Genomic DNA, 23,738 nt, shown 5'->3' with positions numbered 1-23,738 from the left:
TTTTTATTAAATGTACAGATAAATGCAGAAAAAGGGAGCACTTCAGCTTATATCCAGGACTTTTGCATAGGACTACATCCTCTTTTACATGGAGAATTTTCCTCATGATAAATTGTGCCCCTCAGTAAATGGGCACACGCCTTGAGTGTATACAGAAATATTCTATAGGCTGCTTGTAGTCACATACAGTATGATGTCCTACCCACCACCTTCTAGAAACAGAAACTCATGGAGTTGGCCACATCCCAGTGTCACTATTTATCTGGAGGGTGGAAAGATCTTTTACTTGTATCCTGATACTCCAGCTAGTAACAGAACATCTGTAGTAACCAACCCCATGGTAGCCAAAGGGTGTTAAACTATTTATTTACAAGTGCTACACAGACTTGTTAATAAGGTCACACACAATGCTGACGGCTGTGTTACTACATCATTGCTCCGAGACAAAACCCATGAGTAATGTTTAAGTATCGCTGTGACTAATGCTTATAGATCAGTGTGTTCTCATGCAGTGTTCTGCCTCTTATAGCTATGAAAATTCTTCCCTGGAGACCATCTTCGCCCATGGCAGCTGGCCCACGTTTTGGATCAAGGTGGCATCCTGTTGGACTTGTGTTCTCCTCTATTTGTGGATACTTTTGGCACCAACATGCTTTTCTGGAAATGACCAAACCCACAAAACCAACCCATCACAACATATACTGAGACGCAGACAACTCCGCAGAGTCACTGTTTCTAAATAATGTGTCCCATTGTCCTTATCTGATGCAAAGACAGAGTGATAGGACTTGCTGTGGGCATATGAGATACATGCATTTACAAGAACTAAGCGATTATAACACAGAGGAAGATGGCTCCTGTGTGAATATCATTTGTTACCCAATTAAAAATAAAATTAATTGGAGCATGGATAAAGGAAACAGCCTGTCTACGGACATGGTAGGGGGCTTAGACTGGAGCTAATGTATCATTCTTAGATATCATTCTGTGACAAATTGCTGGGAGTTCTAGTTCTATGAATTGTACTACTTCCTTTTTGATATGACATTTTTATGTTTGTCATATCTGGCAAGCATAAGGATTATTAATGAAAAGCATATTACTATATTAGCCTTAGATTTTTACTAGCCACAATGGATCCATGTAGGAGCTTGGAATTGTCCCCATACCGAGTACTAATGGTACAGCTTCACTCTCTAGCTGGGTGAAGGTCTAATGTGTTTTTATAACTTTTCCTCCATGGTTTCAAAGAAAGATCTGGTGCCATGTTCATATTTTACAAATACATGAAGGACAGTCATGACCTAACACCCTCTTCAAGCCCATCACCAGCTAGTGGTTATTGGACAGTATTGCAGACTATGGGAGGAATATGTCACAATACGGTGCTGGTAGGACCAGTCTATGAGCAGTGCATTCTGGGTCCCCTGAAAGCTCAATAGGTTAAGCATCAAGTGGAAAATCTCTAATGAACTGACATTCCTGCACTGACCCTTGCAAAAGCCACTGAATGCTGTAGAAGTGAATGACACTTGCTTACAAAGGTTGTTTTTGTAGGACTGTCCTATGTGCTTGTTGTGAGTTTGATTTCTGTGAATGGCTGCGAGCAATTATCTACTGTTGAATTGTTTCCAAAGCTTTATTTTTTTTTTTCTGGACAAAATACCAAACAAGTTTTACAGAGAACATATCCTGAAACCAAGCTATGTCGAGCGGACGCCTACAGGCAACACAATAGGACTTGCGTACAAGCTGTGCAGTCTGCATACCTCTGCTCTCATCTATACATAATGGGATTACTGCATCGAAGCTACCTGAAGTGTCCCATAGAATCATCCACGCTCAAACTCTGGGAGGGATTTACCTTGACTAACAAGGTCAGGCTGGAGCTGCTCAGAGATAGCATTAAAGCAGTTTTGCTTTGTATAGCTGAGGGATCAATGCCCATTTTGTATAGAATGTGTGCCCTGGATGAGTTTTTTTTTTTTTTTTTTCTAAATGATCAGTAAAATTTGGGCATGCTGGACTAAGGTGAACTGAAACACCCTATACAATTAATAAAATACAGCAATAGCCTTTTTAAAACAAAATTAATGCCATGTCTCTTCTATAATGCCCACAAATGAGGGATGTGAACCTTATATGAGGAACTGAGGCCTAATGGAACCTTTTGATTTGGAGTTTCCTCCCACATTTCCTTAAATAATGATGGTTGCGATCTTCCCAGATGGTGATCAGAGGTGACTGCTCCACTTCTATGCTCTGAGTGAATGTTACTAGCTAAGGTGCGAGACCTACTGTACCACTGGAGCAAGACTCCTATAACAGCACACTTTTAAAAGAATGATCATTATTAGCTGGGTTAAGGAATTGTATGTGATAAATGTAGGGACAATCACCGGGAATCAGTTTGTATAACGGTACTACAATGTGAATTTTTCCTAAAATGAGATAACTGTATATATTATTCTCTTTTGTTGTTCTATACATTTCCTTATAATTGTATAATAAATACTTATGTTTTAACAGTGATTACTTTTACTAAAAAAACACAATAATGACCTATTAATTATCGTTGAGTTACATGGGGGACCATAGAGCCTTTATCTTCTGAAATAACTTTTTTTTTGTAAGTAAATTCTTGATACCAAGTTTCCATCTCTAGTTGCAATTCTGAACCATATCTATCCACTTTTACTTGGTAAGTAGGTCAGGGGCAGAACTATGGGAGACAATGGAGGCACCTGCCGCTGGGCTCAATCTCTGAAGGGGCACCTCCTCCATTGTCCACAATATATTTACCCCTCTTAGGGTTGTAACTATGTACCCGGAGTGTACCGTCATGGCACCCCTTCCTGGCACCTTAGAAGCCACCATACACTAATGGAGAGCTCCATGTCAGACCATCAGCTGCTGCCTTTGTCTATCTACAGCTTGTCTGCATGCGAATTGCTGACGGGGGGGGGCACCAAATTATAACTTGCCTCCGGGCATCTGGGGTGAACTTACGCCACTGAAGTAGGTGAACACTATTTAGAGGTAATTCACATGGGCCAGACTTTAATGTTACCTTATTGCAGTGTACTAGTCTGAAAAGAAACCCGTTCTGTCCCATAGGAGATAGGATCATGTTAACAACTTGGTGGGTTCTATTACTTCTGGCCCTAGTAGGATTGTCCTTGTAGAGCTGTGGTGAGACCTGAAGTGTACAATTGCCTACTGTTGAACAAGTATTTCAGGGAAATTGTGTAAGAGGTATGCAGTGTGTTTGTCCTCAATGATATTTCATAGCAGTACAGCTGACATGATAATTTACCAGCCTGGTTATTTTTACCTTAGAACTAATTGCGCTTTAAAACTAAATGGCTATATAACCAAAATTGCACCAGTGCCTGCAAATTGCATTTTATTACATTTTGGGCCTTTATCTAGCTTTACCTCAAGATATGGGGGCCAATTAGTTATGTATAAATATCATCCTGTTGGCTTTTATATTATTCTGTTGGGTACTATATGAATGAATCCCTAATTGTATGGTTTTGCAGGATAATGTTATTTTATAGTAAAGCTTAAAATAATGTTTACATGGTGTCATGGCATGAATTCATCTATATTATAGTGGGCCTCCGGCCTTTTTCTAATTGTTTTGTAGTATGCGCTTCTATTAGTATTAGGGATGAACGAGCATACTATGTGAGGTTAAAAACTACTCTCCTCTTTTTGTGCATCATCAGTACAGTATATTAATATGTACTGTTCAATTAAAAAAAAATAAAAAAACACTTTATAACAGTGAAAGTCTACTTAAAGGTTCTATCCCCTCTAAAAAATAGATGTTTCTTTAAGTAAACTTATATGTTATTACTTATTTTTCATGAATACTGTCTTAATGGGTTACAGTTTGCCAAGTGTTATGTGATTACAATGGCAGCAATGGTTGCGTGACTTAATGAACAGAGAGGCTTCATAGCATAACCCTGCCCAACATCAACGTGACCACATAGGAACTTGTGACTGACTGGCTTAGACTGAAATATCAGATTATAAACTACCAGGACAAGCAAAAATTAAATATTTCTAGGAAAGAGCCATACAGATATCTTCCAAGCATATTTTTGCAAAGAGAACACTATGGCAGCGACGGGACCCGGCATCGGCAAGTGCATACACACTTGCCGATGCGGGCAGCGAGGCAGCACCTGTGGACCAATGCTGCATTCGCAGCATGGCCCTCGCTAACTACATCCCCCATCGGCCCTGCATGTGTGGCTGATGGAGGATGACGCTGATGCTCAGCAGGAGTACGCATAGTCACCGACAGTGGGTACACACTAGACTATGCCCAATATATGTAAAATATGACAATACTACTCCCTTACCGCAACCAATAAAGCAGCCTTGGGTGGAAACACGTGGGTACCTTACGCCCCTTTAACAAATAACCATGTAACAGAAATATGTGTAACCAGAGCCGTAACTAGACTTTTTGGATCCCTGTGCCAGAAAGAGCATTGGCGCCCCCCTCATTTTTCAAAGGGACATAATGCACCCAAAAAAGGGGAATGGCTTCATGGGGAAGGGCCGGGGAAGAGATAGGAGAGGCCAGGAGATGCTGGGGATGAAATAAGAGGAGGCTGCAAGCAAGAATGATAATAAATAGAAATTTGACAGGTCCAAACAGCACCCCCTGACCTGTGGTGCCCTGTGCGATGGCACCGGCCGCACTACCCTAGCTACGGCCCTGTGTGTAACCTCCCTGTGGCGCTAAGAGCCATATTCAATTAGAGCGGATCTGCGATACTTATCAGCCTCCCAGACTTTTCGCCTTCATCGCGTCTTTTGTAGGCGGAAAAGTATCGCGCCCGTGCCCGCTTTACCCTATATTCAATATGGAAGTACGCGAAAACGGGACCCGGCAAAACTTGAACAGGCGGAAAGTACTGTCAGATTTGGGGAAATCAGCCTGACACCCCCCAAAAGATGCGCTGACATGGGGGTTAGGTATGGTACCCCCCGATTTGGCTTGCTGAAGGTATTTGGTGTTTTTAAACGGACTCAATAGCTGCTAAATAGCGTTTTTCTATACGTGGTGCAGAACAGTATTCAGGAGTATTTTTTCCAGAAAATAAGTTATCCCAGCAAATTTGGGGTACTTGAAAATGGGGGACAGCATATTTAAAAGTTGCTAAAGTTAAGTTGGAAAAATCGTGAAAAATCCACCTGCCGCAAACACCTGCAATGAAAAAAACACCTGGGGCATACTTAGGGACCCCCCCAGAGTAAAGTTCGCTAGTTTTTAACTTTGTCCCCCAACATTTTTTTTACGCCCCCAAATTCAAAGTCATTTGGGGTGTCCTTAAGTGTTTTTTACATTTTTTTGGACACAGATTACCTTTGAGGGACTGTCTGAAGGCTGCACAGGGGTTACCGCAATGTTGCACCCCAAAACCCCAATTCTGCACTTTTTTCCGCCTCCCATTCATAAGCGAAACTTTTTCGCTTATTACATTGTGACATTAATGCCGATACTCTAGGCTAGGGCGTCGTGATTCAAGAAAGTTTAAGAATCACTACCATAGATAGTACTTTAATTTTTTTTAAGGGCCACAAATCATAAAAAGCATTTTGTAACATTGAGATACAAAACAGGCAGTGTAGAGGCAAAGATCTATTCACTGGAAATAATGTCACCGACCTTTGATGTTGAGTGCATGAAGATTACTTTATCCGATTAGTGCGAAGGTATTTATGAGACGGTTGTGATTTCTATGTGTGGAATGTAAATTTATACTGAAGAACTACATATAGTGTTTGGGCTAAGTTATTATAAACTTCCAAACAGCTGAGAAGAGAATACAAGAGCAGTATTTCTGTTATTTCACTTTGTGTTACCCTGATCACAATGCCCAACAATCTAACTGAAATCTATTTGATAATTTTCAGGTGTATACAAAATTCTCGTTGTCTTATGGCCACTAAAATACGGGCATGGTCATTTGCCAATTGCAGTAATATGTTCCGGGATGTGGTCAGAACACTGACAGAGGGGATTTCGGCGCCGGAATCCCGACACCTATCAGAATCCCGGCCCCGGCATCCCGACCATTGGAATCCCGAAGTACCGGGGGTTAGGAGTTAAGGTTAGGCACTAGGGGGAGGTTAAATTTAGGCACTAGGGGAGAGGAGGTTAGGGTTAGGGTTAGACACCGGAGAGGGTTAGGGTTATGGTAGGGAGAGGGTTAGCATAACAACCAACAAAGAGTTGGTATTCGAACGCTGTTGGCATCGGGATTCCGACTGCCAGGATCCCAAATGCCGGCATCCCGTACCCATCCCTGTGTTCCATGCGATCTGTGTTTTCAGCTTGAGCATCCAGAGAGTCCATTTTGGTAACGTATTGTATGTCGTGGCCAAATAGAATATATGATCATTTCCTTGCTTTAATCTTCTCAAGTGCTGGCTATCTATTTAGCACACTGCAGTTTACACAGGCACTTTATATAGTAATGAAGTAATCCAGTGGGATAGTATAAGACATCTGCCATACTGATAGAACATTTTCCTCTTAGTAAGACAGGTAAACAGTAAGTGAAATTTTTCTCTTCCATATATTATTTATGATTCACTATTCTTGATTGACTGATTCTGGTTATATGTAAAGAGCATTAAAAGAAAAAAAAAGTTGCAGGAGTGATCCTGGACTGTACAAATGACACTGGTCCAAGATAAGGGACCACAGATACTAGTAATCCCCTCCTAAAGTGCAAAATCCCTTTATTAAACCAACAAGAAATCAACTAACTTTTAACCAATGTACCCCAGACATGGTCTTTTTTTTATGGATTAAAAAAATAGGACAGATATTTTCTGGTTTTGTTTAGTCATCTTTTTTTTAATAAATGCATTGTAAAACATATTTCATACATACAATCTCACTCATACCAAAACTCGCACACGCCTTTTGTACATATCACCGTATAAATATAGGAATACTTGCACACCCGTGAAAGTTCATTTTCCAAAGCATGTGAAAATAAATTATGCATACCACATATGCATCTCTGTGTTTTGTTCTATAAATATAAAGCTGAATATACATTTTAATACAACTGGTAAAAAAAGGACGTCAAGAATTTGCATTTTAGTTTAAAATGAAATACAACAAAAAATATTTGGCAAGTTTCGTGCACCATACACCATCTTTGGTGCCTTTGGACCGATGTTGTGAATTGGGAAGACCAAAAAAAAAAGGTCTAAGAACTTACAGAGGGAAGAGGCACCACCCTAAAATGGGGAAAAGTAAGCTGTGCATGTAATACAAGACAAAAATACATAGAGACAATATCCATATACAAATATATATATATGTATACAGATATTAAGTGAATTTGTGCTAACATCCCCTTCTGTGTTTTCCCGGAGATCATGCCCTTTAAGGCTTTCACTTCTTAGGCACATTAGCAACAGCTGGTTCCTTTGCAATGCAGTCATTCCTTCTAGCATGTAGCACCAGTTACTAAGTATTACGTCCACATTAGCAAACTGTCCAATAACATTTTAAATACGTATGTTGTGCGCGCACAGTACATGCAATGAATTTGCAGTGCTATATTATCGCTTATTAGAAGGATCAGGGATTCTGATTTGTGTCTATTTGGTGTCCATGCTTGGTACATTCTCGATCAAGATCTCGAAGCATCTGGTCCTCTTTTGGTCTGTAAGGGCGTACAAAGCTGTCAGTCTCCAGCAATATTCTGTTCAGAGTCCTCTCATAGTTGACGTGCCTCCTTGCCATCAGAATATATTCCCTGTTCTCCAGTAGGCTGGGACAGTCACACGTGTTTGGGACCCACATGTATTCACGCCTCAGGATAGGGAAATTATTCTTGTAGGTCATTACAACCTGGACATCATACCGCGTTTCCTTGCCTATGATCTTTTTACTGACAATTCTCCCTCTGAAAACTGCAACAAATAAAAGTGAGAAAAAAAAGTTTGTTCCTTGTGACGGAGGCAGCCAGACATCATCAGCTCTTCTGTTGGCAGAGACATAAAGAGAAATCACGGTGACTTACCAAAGTCCTTCCGACAATATTGCTTGATTTTGTTTTGCCGACCCTTTACCCTCCGGCACTTTCCACATTTATCTGCAATTAGAAAAGTAATCCAGTCATTTCTAAAGAGCTGAACTCAAGGTACCTGCACTGACGTCACCAGTTTATCAGACTGCCCTTCTCTGCTTTCTCTTTTAGGTCCTTCACTAGGCATTCATGTTGCTATAGAAGCAGAGACCACTGTGTGGTTAATCCAAAACATATGTCTCAGCCTAGTCATCTTTTCCAGAAATGCTTGTGTTTTAGTTATTCCACATTATCTGGTACAGTGATGTCTTTTATGGAAACCCCTCCTTAGTGTCAGTGGCAGGCAAGCAAATGAGGGTAAACTTCATTAAAAATCTAAAAGAAACAAACAAAAAACATTTTGTTTTTCAAGTCTGCTGAAATAATGGTGGCACTGAGTATTCCACACTCACTTCGGGAACTGGAATCTCTGCAGGCTAAGAACAATCCTTTAATAAAAGACACCCTACTCCTTACTTGGCAAGTGCTGTGGCCATTAAAAAAAAGAGCTGGCTGTCGTTTCTACCAGTTACAGATCAAATGTCCCCTATTATCACCTATAGCCTCTTCCAGGTCTCAAAGTGAACAAAAAGTTGCTTTCTCCTCTCAACCCACAACAGTAAAATATTCAAATGCAGATCTATGTGGAAAAGAATCCCCATTGCAATATATATATATATATATATATATATATATATATATATATATATATATATTAGGGATGTGCAGGCTCGGATAGGTTCGAGTTTGCACGTTGAGTTCGGATTTTTCCCTCCAAAAAAACGGAACTCAGAAAGAGGCAAAACGTCATCTTACATGGATGAACATCATCATTCCTGGACTTTCCGAGCCTGCACATCCCATATATATATATATATACACACACACATACACATTAATCTGTTATGTAGAGCAGTGTTTCCCAACTGCAGTCCTCAGCGCCCTCTGACATGTTTTAAGGATCTCCTCAGTTTCACAAGTAAAGGATTAGCACCACCTGTAGATCTTTTAAAATGTGTCAGCCAGTTATGCCTACACCTGTGCACCACCTAGCAGATCAGGAAAACTTGCACTGTTAGAGGCCACTGAGGGCTGGTGTACACTGAAATAGTGTTAAGAGACATCAGTGTTCCGGTGTATGAATGTAGCACACATTCTCCCAGCAAAGTACACAGATGAGATACAGGGAGATCGGAGTCCACGTTCCTGCAGCCAGGGAATGTGACACAGATATACCTCATCTATTTCCAGGTTTAGCACATATCAGTCTGCTACACTACCGTCTGAAAAAACAACAAGGTCCCGAACGCGCACACGCCCCATTCCTTTCCACACCACTGGGAGTTCACCGTACAACCGAGCTCGGGAAATGTGCACCTGGCACCGTGCCAGGGTGTTTTTGCCAAATAGCTGACATCCTGACATTTTTTTTCCAGATAATTTTCTGCATCTTCGCTTTGCCACTCCTGAAATGATATCCTGCTAACAGATCAAAGGTAACATCTACAGGCAGCCAAGCAGAAACTATGAGGTATAAAGGAGTACACAGCACTAAATCAGGGATATAAAAAGTACAAACATATTTATACACTAACATCTCCCCATGGCTGATGCTGTTACTGTACAGGTGGAAGTTGGCGTGATGTTTCAAGGGACATAATGCAATTTTTTGCAAAAAACATACTTTCCCTATACAATGGAATTTACCATCATTATTTTTCAATAGACCATTAATTTAAAACATGAAAATAATGTCAGGGCCGAAACTAGGATATCTGTCACCCGGTGCAAGGCAGCAATTTTGCGCCCCCTCCCTTCTTGTACCTGGATTTTGTCCTTGCTCCTCCAGTAAGGACCTCTAGCATCTGTGTCCTCCTTGGCGGCGGCCATTTTTGGATGGCCGTTTTCTGAATCTGCAGCCCCCAAGCCACCGTGAGTCAGCCCTTTTTCACCCCCTGCATTCCGGCACTCGGTGAATGTGCACCTCTAGCCCCCCCCTAGTTGCGGCCCTGATAATGTTATGCAATATAGCTAGTTATAGTATCACAAATGTATATGTACATTTTTAGAAACCTAATTTCTTCCTTGGGAAGGAATTTTCCTTTGTACACCAGGCTCTCAATAGGCCCATTAAATAGCACTACATCAAAACTCCAGCAAGATAAAATGACTGATTAGCTCATTGCAAGATGTAGTGATCTTTTGCACACTTATACATATGTACAGTAGTGAATGACCATGAGGAAGTCTCACAAATGATGGATGTGTGGCTCTGCATACACTGACTGAAGTGGACCTCTGCCAGCTCTCCCTGAAAGTCCAGTGCTTCGCCCAGAAATTGCCAAATGAGTCCTGAACACTCAATTAGGAAGTAGTTTTGGGGTTGGGTTTTAAAATATCAAGAGACTGCAAAGCAGTTATTTGATCCCACAATATTTAATAAAAGGTTCCCCTTGAGATGTGGGCAGGACGAGGAAGACCGTATGCAAACCAGACGGAACCAGAATGCAAACGATATGCAACTGCTACAGGATCAAGTCTCATTTTGGGCGAATTGCCTTTAGAGACAAGACTGAAAACAAACAAGCATTTCTGGAAGCAAGAAACTTACGATATACAGTATATTGTAGCTTTGAATTGTATAATATATATAATTTTTTAACATAGAATAAGCTTTCTATAACTGTATTCTGGCTGACACTGCCCAATGCTTTCTCATTGATAATGATGGCTTAGGTTGGAGACCGCTTTCACTAAGTCTAGGTGATCAACATCCACATCTAGCCCTTGGCACAACTTATTAAGGCTTTACACAGATGGAGGGTACATTATCACCTGAAACAGTTGTCAGCTATGGGGAAGAGAAATTTTGTGGCTTTCACCCAGAAGATAGGCCTTTCTTATTGTACAGAACTAGATGGTGGCGCCATCATCACTATGCTATCTTGAGTACCCACATGCTCTAGAAAGTCACAAAACTACCTAATCCCAAATGTTCACCCTCCACCCTTTCTGTTACAGTTTCTTAAAGTCCATGAAACTCTAGAAGACCTGGCTCATTAAAAGAAAATGAACTGGGGATGCTAATATAATAGTGAATCTTTGATCAGTTTTCAATGCATATCTGCAGTGAAGGGAAACTAATTTTCAGGAGGATGGACTGGTGTATAAATATGGTCTCCCAGGCAGGGCCGTAACTAGGGTAGTGCGACCAGTGCATTGGCATAGGGCACCGCAGGGCAGGGGGCGCTGTTCAGGCCTGTCAATTTTCCTGTTTATTTTCATTCTCACTTGTAGCTTCCTCTTTTATCCCCAGCATCTCCTGGCCTCCCCTATCTCTTCCCTGGCCCTTCCCCATGAGGCCATGCCCCTTTTTCAGGTGCACTATCTTATGTCCCCATTTAAAAAAATCCGTGGGGGGCGCCAATGCTCTCCCTGGCACAGGGCACCAAGAAGTCTAGTTACGGCTCTGCTCCCAGGTGTGCATCACAAGAAGTGACATACTGTACTAGGACAACAAACTATTTTCCACTTTCCGCAATTTACAGTTTCATCGGATTGACATGGTGTAACATGTAACAGATTTGTAAAGGTTTCTTCTCATCAAGGTAGGTTTATAAAAATTAAAAAAAAAAAATAAAGTCTTAATCTTATTCACACCCACAAGTATATGCGCAGAGGTATATACTGCAGTCATGAAGCACATCTCATGGAGAGGCAAGTTGAGGGTTGTGAGGTCCCATAAGGAGAACAAAGTGGCATTTTACACCCACATAATCAATGCAGAACTCCACCATGAAATTAATCATATATAGTGAGTCATGGATACCAGTTTTTTTTTTTTTTATTATTACAACGTGAATCATACAGTAATTCATAATTCAATTCTAAATCTCATTTTACCCTTTGTTGTGTAAAGATCACAAAAGCTACTGTACTATATAAGAGGACTAAGGAGTTACTTACATGAAAAGGCAATTAACAAATACTTTCTATTCATAATCTTTTGTAACTAGGTACTAGTAAATCTTAACATATTTCAGAGAGCAAAGGAATGTGATTTTTATTACATTTAGTATTAATATTTACCTGGCACATTACACAAATATTTGATATTTAAACACTTTTCTGGCTAAAGCCAATTCAGGACACAAACTTCGAACAAGTTTATAAAAGGCAACAGGGCCTTTGAACCTTGGACCAGGTATGACATTAAATGTATACCTTATATAGCCCCTACTGTGATTCTTTCCAGAATATGCAGACCTTCAAATTTTTGATCTTCCAAGAACTTGCTCCTTTAAGGTCCTACAAATTTGACATTTCTACGCTTTCAGCCCACTGCGGAAAGTGCGGACACAGTCTTCCACTTTGGAATCCCTTTGTGGTACTATGTCAGACACTAAGGGCCTCATATCCACTATTTACATCATCTTTATGAAGCACAATCAAGCTGTGAGGAAGATCATTATGAGATGAGATGGGAGGAGGACCTGGCTCAAAATCAGTGAGAAAATCTCCAAGAGCACGAAACAAGTGTTTCCTTTTATTCTGATGCATAACTTCTCTATGGCATTTATCCCCACTTAACTCGTAGGGCGGGATGCAGCAAGGGGACCGCATTTCTCATATGCACCAAGGATACGGTGGGTAACACTATCTTCTGATCTTGTGATTTACTGTACCAGGTTCTTTTATAGTTTCTTGTAAGGAGTGTGGAGCAGCAGACACCAAGGCACACATATTGGTGGCATTGCCCTTAGACTGCTTTCTATGGAGGACACTTACTGTCCTGTCAGACACGTTACAGGTGCAACACTCCACCTGCCTTTCTTACTCTACCGTAACCTCCCAGAGACCCCTTAGCTCCTAGTGTTTCTAATTGGACATCTTAACTGCTGCAAAATTTTCCATAGTATACAATTTCAAGAAGACTGAACCCCACTCCATCACAGCTGTCATCAATAGAATTTGGCAAGTGTATCACAAAGAAAATATATTTCTCTATATGTACGTTCCCAGACTTTGTGGCTTGAAGTGTCCGATTTCCCTGTCCTCCTTCTTCCATTAACATCTCTAGTTCCCCTTATCCACAATTCCCAAGTTTGATATTCTCATTTCACTTGACATCGGTTTACCCATTATTATTTTACACTTCCCTTTTCTCATGCAAACAATGGCTGTTTGATATCCGTAAACACTAAGTCAAAAATTCCCAGTTGTGACTGCCACCATGTGCATTGTCCCCTCTCCCTACCTTAATTTTTTTTTGTACCTCCAGTCTATCCAACTTACATGGTTATCAATTTTAAAACCTTTAAAGAAGACAAATATATATATACTCCAAACTCCACAGGGCCACCTGGTTTAACCCAGGAGACTGAGTGGTTCCCTGAGGAAGGTGTTACGAAACGGCTGTTGGAGCTCACTGGGTTCAGAGCGTGGCTCCCCAGACTATGCTTGACCCACTGAATATGTGCTGAGTATAATTTTATATACTATTGCAAATGGCTTGTTTATTACCCTGTCGGTACTATTTAAAAAATCTTTTCTGACTATAAATGGTGTGCTGGATTTTTTGTCCTTGGTTGGACTCAACTCTATATATATATATATATATAAAAAAAAAATATATATATATATATATATATATATAAATATATATATATATATTATATATATATATATATATATTTATTCCAAACTCCACAGGGCCACCTGGTTTAACCCAGGAGACTGAATTTCTGCACTTTTGCAACAGTTATGCAATCACAATGCTGACAGTCAGTATTCTCCTGGGCACGGTTCCTGACTGCATATTAAAAAATAACTTTTTATAGTGGGCGCCACTTTAAGAATATCAAGCCCAGTTTTCAAAAGATTATGCAGAAACAGTAGTTTCTGCATAATGTTATGTATTCCCGCTATGTACGAACAGCCCAATTCAGGAGATTTCACAGAAATCTCTTGCAAAAGGCTCATTAGCACTGCAGATCCCAGTCCCCATTATTATCAACTAGCTGGTATACCCGGCGTTGCCTGGGTTGAAGACTGGACCCTGAAGTACACCTGCAGCCTTTATTTATTCATATTGTCCTCGTTTATATCCACATTCCATTGACCCTGAAAAGGACCCCACTGTTTGCCAAAATGCATGCAAAAAGTGGCATAATACTGTGGGTGCAAGGGGTGCCGCTGATATGTTGCCCGAGCTGCCTCTGTGGCCCGCCACTCCCTCTGCACCCAGTCACGCACACAAGGTCCAGTTAGGGCCCCCGAGGGTGGCCCGGATTTCAGCTGTGTTGATTTGGTGCCAGCTGATTACAGCTGGCACATCAGCAGGTAGACATGGAGAGACAGTGCCACCGGTCACGAGGCAATTAGAGCTCATGGACCGGCAGCCAATCAGCCATGGCGGCTCCCAATTGGCTACCGGTCCGCGAGCTCAGATTGGCTTGTGACCGGCTCCAAATTCAAATTGCACCGTTGCTGTCTGTCCATGTCTGCTGCTGCCTGGCGGTGTGCCAGCTGTAGTTAGCTGGCAGCCCGGCACCTGCTGGCGGCACACAGAGAGGTGAGAGGCTGCTGTAGGGACATGAGGAGAGGAGTTGCTGGGGGTGGTATAATGTGTAAGGGGTATTACTGTGTGGCATAATGTTATAAGGGGCATTATTGTGTAGTGTAATGTGTAAGGGGTACTACTATTGTGGGGAATAATGTGTTATATGGGGCACTACTACTATGTGGCATAATTTGTAATGGGCATAACTGTGTGGTTTAATGTGTAAGGGGCATTACTGTTTGGCATAATGTATAAACAGGATTTAATATGAGCTTGCATTAGTCAAAGTTTGCTCAGCCTGTAAAATTAAAAGGATACATTGTAGCTTTCACACGTTTTTGGCAATCTGCCAATTTCCACTGGAACTAGCACCGGAACCTGTGTGATGTAAGAGTGTCCCAATTTTTAGGGATTGTGTGACAGTGTGTGGCCCTGACCTAGGCCCTCATTCAGAGCCGTTCGCTATTTGCGGTCGTTCGTTTAAAAACAAGGGGTGGCTATTCAAATGATCCGTACGCACATTGCAGTCTGTTCACACCTCTAAGTCTGAACGAGCGAGCAAAACATACGCTCGTTTATTTGTTAAAAACGCCCCCTGGCCGCTCGCACCATACGTCATGTCCGCTATTTATTAGATTAATCGAGTACATCGACCAGCGTATGAACTGCTCGCTATTCTTGTGGTTGGTGTTTGCTACCACAAATTTGCGAGCAGTTCTGGCTATAAAATAACCCAGTGACGTGGACAATGACGCTGCTGTTTTAAATATACACACCCATAAAACGCCCGTTTTGACCTTTAAGCACGCCTGCGTTCGGATCTCCACTCCCCATTTTCAAGCACCTTCCCCTGTTACCACCCACATACGCCTCATTCTGTCACTCAAAATAGCAGGCACTCGCAATATAGCGTACAAACGATTTTCGGCCGCACTGACTGGTTCGCGCATGCGTACTAAAAACCGTACGCATGCGCAGATGTGCAAACATCGCTCGGAACGAGCGTACTGCCGCTAACGAGCGGCTCTGAATGAGGGCCCTAGTTCAAACCTTAGCAAAAACCTAGTCCTGGTCAAATTACACCCACCATGCCAAATTTGGTGGAGATAGGTCCAAAACTCTGACCGTGCATAAAGGATGAACAGGCAGGCAGACGCTATGGTCTAACCACTAAGTACCAAAATCCGAAAAGCTAAGCTTTTTTGGAGATTGGTCTTGTTGGTTTACGCCATCCTCAGATGGTGTAGACTGCTTTATGCCTACATAGGCACTCTTGTAGGAGAGGGATCTTATAATTCCACACCCCCAGCATCCGGCCGGCTCCCGAAGTAACATGATTATTACTATTATTAACACATAAGTCCCTTACTGCTGAAAATATCAAAGTGAAATGGCTTCTGCAGTTCTATTGTGATTGACTTCCCAAAGAAACAACGCTACATGTGTATGGATCACGAGCCCTCTATACCGACATCCAGAGAAAGAAGTTTTGTGGGAAGTCGCTGATACCCCCATGGAAAATTATAGTTATAGTACTTAATTAAGGTGACGTACGTATAGTGCTTCTGAAGGATTATTTAACACGTCACTACTTTTGTCCTATGACATAATTATCCTACATTTATAAAGTGCCAGTATATTATACATCTGTACTTTAAGGAGATCATGACACAAAAAAATTATGTACATGACATAATACTCATGGTAAAAATTAGTCAGCATTAATTATTTTATAATCTATAATCAATACTATCAAATAAATGCCAAATGTGCATAATGAATGTAAGGTATACATACTCTAGTGTATTATGCAATCTAGTTTGTACTATAATTGTAAAATATATTAAGTACGGGAGAGATCTGTCTGCAGGTAAATCTCCTCTACATATGCCAATGACCGCTGGTCATTTATTAGTGCCAACACCCAGCGTGCCATGACAGTGAATTGGATAACTCCCAATAGCTGGACACAAATAATATAAAATCACTTTATTAAAGGAATACAATTATAGAGGATTAACATTGTATTTTTTCTGTTTAAATACAAGGCTACATTTGTACTGATATTGTTTATGGGGCACTTCAGAGTTGCACAAAAGTGAGCTGCAATTGCTCTTGCAGCACACGCACAGAACTGAATGCGGATATTTGCGTGTATGAAGAGCTACATGCACCTTTGCTTGGCTTCATATCAGTCACAATTACCAGCGCACACGTATACCTATCCTTTGTGCAAGTGATTCGTCTGAAACCACAACTCAGAATTCCACCCTCAACATGCCCGCACTAAACTTAGCCTACATGCAAATGCCCTATTACCAACCAGTAACGGACCTTCAGCTCCTGGTGGAGATGTGACAGATTTGTGTATAACGGAAAATACGGGTGCAAACAGGCATTGCGGTTCCTACATGTGGTATGCAGTCAGGAAGCCGGCGGACCTAATCCCGACAGGGTTAGGTTTAGGGTTCCCGGGGGAGACTTAGGGTTAGGCACTCCCCCGGGAGGTTAGGTGTATTCTAGGGGTAGGGGGGGATTAACATTAGGCAACCCCCCGGGAGATTTAGGATTAGGCAACCCCCGGGGGATTTAGGAAGGCGGCGGGGGAAGTGGGGGGTTAGGTTTACGCACTGGGGGGGGGGGTTAGGGTTAGACACTGGGGAGGGGGGAAGGTTAGGGTTAGGCACCCCTAAGGGAGGGTTAGATTTAGGGGGTAGAAATAGGTTAGTATATACTTACCTTTGACGAACGGGATTTCCTCCTCTGCCGGGATGCCGCTGTTGTGATTCCAACTGCCGGGCATGGGTCCGGCGGTAAATCATACTGATTCCCTACATGTGTACCATACAGGCTAAAAAATAAGACTCAATGCTTACCATCTCTTTTAGATTCAATTATTCTGTTCAGTTCGGTGTTCTCTCTTTCAAGCCGAGGCTGGTGTGGACGGTTCTTTGGCGTTAGCCATGGTGCTGCAAAGGCAATACATTCAAAATGTAAAAGTATTTCCCTAGTGTGATCAAGACCATTACATTCTTTTTATACACTGCAGACATAATCTACAGCTCCGTATCAAAGAGAGCGACATGGAAATGTATACAAAATGAATGAGAGAAAATCCTGATCCTGCACTCTCATAGCTCATTTTCAGAGCACTCTGCTATAATATCATGGCAATCGAGGACCGGATTCCGAGTTGCGCACATGATTCTTGGCAACCTGCATTACAACTTAGAGAAATCACATGCGATACAGAGACGGGATCTCGCTCGTACCTCCACTGTGGCAGAGTGGGTGTTACTGGGCCTGTAGGATAGGTTTGCCATGGGAGCGCTGATGGAATTGCAGGCTGGTCGGAGTATAGTAAGCAGGGTTCTGTCAGACTTCAGACTGATCTATTGAAATACGCGATGATGGCAGCTACTGTTATAAGCAGGTGGCTAGGGACGGTTACAGTCACATAGATTCAGCTGACTCTTAATACAAGCAGAAATCCACATTTATTTCTATAAGTGCTATTGCAGACACTATGTGTAACTCTGAATCAGTCTGCAACTATAATCACAGCAGCCCATTCAAGTGCTATAGGGGCTGATATCATCTAGGTCCCAGCTCTTTTGTGCTATCAGGCACCTCCAGGGTACATTTCCCATCATACTAAAGCAGTAAGCAGTCGACCCAAAGTAACATGACATCTACAGCTCTATGGAACATTCAGCAAATCAGAGAAAGCTTCCAGGGGGTAAAAAGTGGGACTACTCCGTAAAAACCATTACCTCTGCCTGGTCTCTTATTTATTCAGACAGTGACTGGACTAGGAAAAAAGTGATAAAAAGTAATGTATATATAAGATTCAGACACTGGTGTCCGATTTACAAAAAAATAATTAGTGCACTGCAATGGAGAACAGTGATTTGGAGACAAAGCAGAACTAGGTGTGTGGGGGGGGGGAGTGACAGTTTAGCTGGACAGATGCTTAGAGGGGTCAGAGACCTTCAAATGTTGCTGTGTAGCCCTGTAATTTCTATTTATACCTCTGATGGAAACATAGGCATGTATCCATTAAAAATGCGGTAATTATTTCTTACTATGAAGTGATAACAAAAACAATTGTATACTGCACTCTAATACTTATGTTGGGACATTAGTATATCACAAGTCAAATTATATGCATAAAAATGTATTCAATAATAAATAATTAAAGGTGCATACACTGTCAGATTTTTCTTCAGATCTGAACGATAATGATTTTAAATATCGTTCATATCTGAAAGAAAAATCTGACATGTGGGCAACGATGAACAATGCACGTTCCCTTACAGGCCGAAATCGTTCAATCGTTTGCAAATCGTTCATCTGACATATTGGACCGTGTGTATGCACCTTTAGACAAAGCCATAAATTAAATAAACAAACGATTTGTACATAAATCTAGTATCACATATATAAAAAAAAAAAAATCTATAGAGAGATTCACAATATGAGTATATTATATTCCCATGACAAAGAAAAATGGTATCCAACAATGAAAAAAAAGAGTTGATCAGATTCTCTGTATATATTGTTAAATGGGAGTAATAAGTCCAATACATTGCAGCTATAGCTTAGCAATCTAAAAGTCAAATGTTACTGTTGCTAGTAACCAATTGTGGTTTAATTGTATCCACATAACTGATACTGTTGCAATTTAGTATTTCAGTGATGATTCCCTGGAGAATCTCTCTGACAACAATGTAAAGTTTGCGGCTTAAAACCAGCTCTACTTTAGTTGTTTTTGATGGAGAAAAATAGCCCGTCACGATAATATGAGTATAATGGGGTATAAAAATGTTGCCCTCTAAATGGCCCAAAGTGCAGTTTATGTCCCCTCAGCTTATCAGCTGTTAATAGTCCCGTATATGTGCACACCAATGAATGGGGTCTTGTCAGTATCGATCACTGGCAGCCCGTACCTTGCACTGTACCTGTGAGGCGGGCAGGACACGGCAGAGGAAGACTGCCTGATGTGATGAACCACCGCGGTTTGCGAGAGACTCCAGTCTCTTTGTTGTTATGGCGGCGTAGACGATATAACGGGTGGTAGAAAGCAGTCAGTTACCACGTATACCAGAACTGTGGTCAGGGTCAACTCCCATCTCTATAGCAGCCTGACGGTGTGGAGCCTGTAGCAGGTATGAAGCTTGTAGCGGATACTTGCCAATTGCCGTGTATTAATCCAGCTTGAAAAAGGCTACGGTGGTAGCTGAAACGCATTGCTGCTCTCCTACAGGAACACCAGAGATTCAATCTGTGTCCAGTTGCCCGCCACTGATTAATACACGGCAACTGGCAAGTGTCCGCTACAAGCTTCATAACCGCCTTTCAATGTTTTTTTTTTTTTTTTTACCCAAAATTTGCGCATTCGTTTTTCGCCAAAGTGTACAACTTACAAATTTTTGGGGCGTCATTTATCATTAGGAGGGGTATCCAAAGGGTTCTGAAAGAAAGCCTCACATTTTTAGGCAAAAATAGGGAATTTTGCATTTTTTTTTCGCCTGGTCTGGAATGGAGAAAACTTTTCTCCAGTTTTTTTCGCCAATTGTGTTTTCGCCTGTTTTTTTGCGAAAATCGTCAGTTTTCACCTATGGCAAAAAAACTTCAATTTTCGCTGCCAATTGAATACGGCCCTTAGATTGCTAAAATATACTGTAGCTGCTTCGTATTGGAATTATTACTCCCATTTAACAACATATACAGAGAGTCTGATCAACTTTTTTCATTGTTGGATACCATTTTTCTATGTGATGGGAATATAATATACTCATATTGTGAATCTGACTGTAGATTTTTTTTTATATGTGATACTATTAGATTTATGTATAAATCGTTTTAATTTATTTAATTTATGGCTTTATCTTAATTATTGAATACATGACTTGTGGTATACTAATGTCCCAACATAAGTATTAGAGCAGACAACAATTGTTTTGTTTTTACATGTGAGGCTGGCAATCACCTCTTCCCATTACTGCTGCACTAATACTTCATCCTCCTGCTTGTCTAGCACTGGGTGTCTCTCTTTCTTCTTACTATGAAGTGATGCTCACTGTTATTAAAGTATCCCAAAAAGGAAGGACTACAATGACACCAATCAGGTTTACCTGATTGCGCTCAGTATCCTGACGATGGCATCCCGACAGAGTTAGGATACAGACACCTGCTGCTAAGCATCCTAACCCTACTTCTAAACCTAACCCTCCCTACCCGCTGCATAAACCCAACACTCCCCCCTGCAGCCTAAACCTAACCTCCACCCCCCCCTTGCAGCCTAAACCTAACCTCCACCCCCCCCTGCAGCCTGAACCTAGCCTCCAACCCCTCCCCTGCAGCCTAAACCTAACCTCCACCCCCTCCCCTGCAGCCTAAACCTAACCTCCACCCCCTCCCCTGCAGCCTAAACCTAACCTCCACCCCCTCCCCTGCAGCCTAAACCTAACCTCCACCCCCTCCCCTGCAGCCTAAACCTAACCTCCACCCCCTCCCCTGCAGCCTAAACCTAACCTCCACCCCCTCCCCTGCAGCCTAAACCTAACCTCCACCCCCTCCCCTGCAGCCTAAACCTAACCTCCACCCCCTCTCCTGCAGCCTAAACCTAACCTCCACCCCCTCCCCTGCAGCCTAAACCTAACCTCCACCCCCTCCCCTGCAGCCTAAACCTAACCTCCACCCCCTCCCCTGCAGCCTAAACCTAACCTCCACCCCCTCCCCTGCAGCCTAAACCTAACCTCCACCCCCTCCCCTGCAGCCTAAACCTAACCTCCACCCCCTCCTCTGCAGCCTAAACCTAACCTCCACCCCCTCCCCTGCAGCCTAAACCTAACCTCCACCCCCTCCCCTGCAGCCTAAACCTAACCTCCACCCCCTCTCCTGCAGCCTAAACCTAACCTCCACCCCCTCTCCTGCAGCCTAAACCTAACCTCCACCCCCTCTCCTGCAGCCTAAACCTAACCTCCACCCCCTCTCCTGCAGCCTAAACCTAACCTCCACCCCCTCCCCTGCAGCCTAAACCTAACCTCCACCCCCTCCCCTGCAGCCTAAACATTAACCTCCACCCCTCCACTGCAGCCTAAACCTTAACCTCCACCCCTCCACTGCAGCCTAAACCTAACCTCCACACCCCCCCTGCAGCCTAAACCTAACCTCCACCCCCCCTGCAGTTTAAACCTAACCTCCAACCCCCCCCCCCAGCAGCTTAAACCTAACCTCCACCCCCTCCCCTGCAGCCTAAATCTAACCTCCACCCCCCCTGCATGCAGCCTAAACCTAACCTCCACCCCCTCCCCTGCAGCCTAAACCTAACCTCCACCCCCTCCCCTGCAGCCTAAACATTAACCTCCACCCCTCCACTGCAGCCTAAACCTAACCTCCACACCCCCCCTGCAGCCTAAACCTAACCTCCACCCCCCCTGCAGTTTAAACCTAACCTCCACCCCCCCCAGCAGCTTAAACCTAACCTCCACCCCCTCCCCTGCAGCCTAAATCTAACCTCCACCCCCCCTGCAGCCTAAACCTAGCCTCCCCCCCTAGTGCATACCCCTAAGCCCACTACTTACCGTCAGGATGCAGGCACTGGGATTCTGGCATTGGCATTCTGAGCGTCGCCATCCTGACAGCCAGGATTTAAACTACTCCCCAGGTGTACATGGCTCTGCTAATTATAGCTAATATATATATATATATATATATATAGAGTTGTACCAGCAACGTGTGCGCCAGCAAACTCTTTTCATTCCATTTACTGACAGGCGTACTGAAACATTTACACTATGTATAAACATACAGAAAAGCAGATAGGATGGTGGGAACACTTCAAAGCCAATTTAATCAGGCTTATCAGACAGCAATTGGAAGGAAAATATGTGTAATGACACAGTCTGTGATTCTGATTGTATATGTGGCTGCTTACATAAAGTACATGGTGTGTCTGGGAGTCACTGATGGAACCGACATGTACTGCTGTTACTACAGACCAATTAGTTACTTCCAGACACTCCACTTCTAATGGTCTCTTACAGTATAATATTCCACACTCTACACAGAGCTAATCATAGCTTCTACAGTTAGTCACAGCTTCATAAACAGTTATCGTTAGACTTTGCATGGCATTCTCTGGTGCATACCCTTCATTTATATAATAAACAGTTATTCTTAACCTCAATGTCAACAGCACTGGGAGCACACAGGATGTTCACACTTAAATCCTTCTGCACAGAACACAAAGGATAAGAGCCTCCCTGATTAGGATGTGATTGTGTGATGGTCTACTCACCCCCCTGCCTCGTTGTTGGTGGAGGTGGTGTGGTAGCAGGTATAGTAGGTGATATGACTGTCTCCACAGTTTCTTGCAAAGAGCTGCGGTCTCTCTGGTGGTGTACATAGTAATCCTTAGGGAGCCAGTACTCATATTCTATGCCTGAGTTCTGCTCTGTGAAAAGGACCTAGAATATAAATAAAAATATTGGTTCATTGAAATAATTTGTATTGAGTATAAGACTTATTTCCTCACTGGTTTACAAACTACTCCAGGTTCCCCATGTATCTCAGGCATATACAGTATACCAGCTGGGTGGTCAGCTGCATGGACATTTTCACTCAGAATTGTGAGGTCCACGCAGCTTGGTGCTCTGCTGACAGGTAAGACAGTGTACAGATGTGTCCTACTATATCTATTCTCAATATGCCACGTAGCGAGTCATGCCAGGCATCAGTGAGCAACCAGGACCCGTTCAAGTCTGCTAGTGATGGGCATCTTTTTTTGCCATAAATGAGTCTTAGTCGCAATGTGACTAGGACACAACAGGAGACTGTGCTGATTAATTTGATATACAAGTGTCACATATCAGTCAAATTATTACTATTCATTTAAAATTTCCTTGCAAATAACCCATTTGGTATGACCTCCATAGACTATTTCCTTAATCTGCTACATAGAAGCAGGAAAAAGAAACATGGACTCCTCGTTTCCTTTCATATCTTGAGAACCTTCCCAAGATGTCCTACAGAACATAAACCGAGAACAC

The 23,738-nt window shown here is 42.4% G+C and overlaps 2 protein-coding genes across 4 annotated transcripts in view; one reads left to right on the top strand and one right to left on the bottom strand.

Annotated features, from left to right (window-relative positions):
• The window catches only part of SERINC4 (serine incorporator 4), a 119,104-nt gene extending 116,659 nt beyond the window's left edge, over positions 1-2,445 (top strand). For both annotated transcript variants that reach the window (XM_088473009.1, XM_088473008.1), the window contains exon 12: positions 530-2,445. In XM_088473009.1, the coding sequence (XP_088329135.1) occupies positions 530-743 (214 nt within the window). In that variant the 3' untranslated portion in view covers positions 744-2,445. The remainder of the gene's footprint in view (positions 1-529) is intronic.
• A 4,426-nt stretch (positions 2,446-6,871) lies between these two features.
• Positions 6,872-23,738, bottom strand: part of LOC148523669 (ADAMTS-like protein 5) — a 61,668-nt gene continuing 44,801 nt past the window's right edge. For both annotated transcript variants that reach the window (XM_088472895.1, XM_088472896.1), the window contains exons 10-13: positions 22,988-23,156; positions 17,559-17,651; positions 8,076-8,147; positions 6,872-7,965 (exon numbers count right to left, since the gene is read on the bottom strand). In XM_088472895.1, the coding sequence (XP_088329021.1) occupies positions 7,631-7,965; positions 8,076-8,147; positions 17,559-17,651; positions 22,988-23,156 (669 nt within the window). In that variant the 3' untranslated portion in view covers positions 6,872-7,630. The remainder of the gene's footprint in view (positions 7,966-8,075; positions 8,148-17,558; positions 17,652-22,987; positions 23,157-23,738) is intronic.

The sequence above is a fragment of the Taudactylus pleione genome, unplaced genomic scaffold, assembly GCF_031769625.1.
Source record: "Taudactylus pleione unplaced genomic scaffold, aTauple2 ptg000129l, whole genome shotgun sequence".
Classification (NCBI taxonomy): Eukaryota; Metazoa; Chordata; class Amphibia; order Anura; family Myobatrachidae; genus Taudactylus; species Taudactylus pleione.
This window is presented reverse-complemented; position numbering and strand designations above follow the sequence as displayed.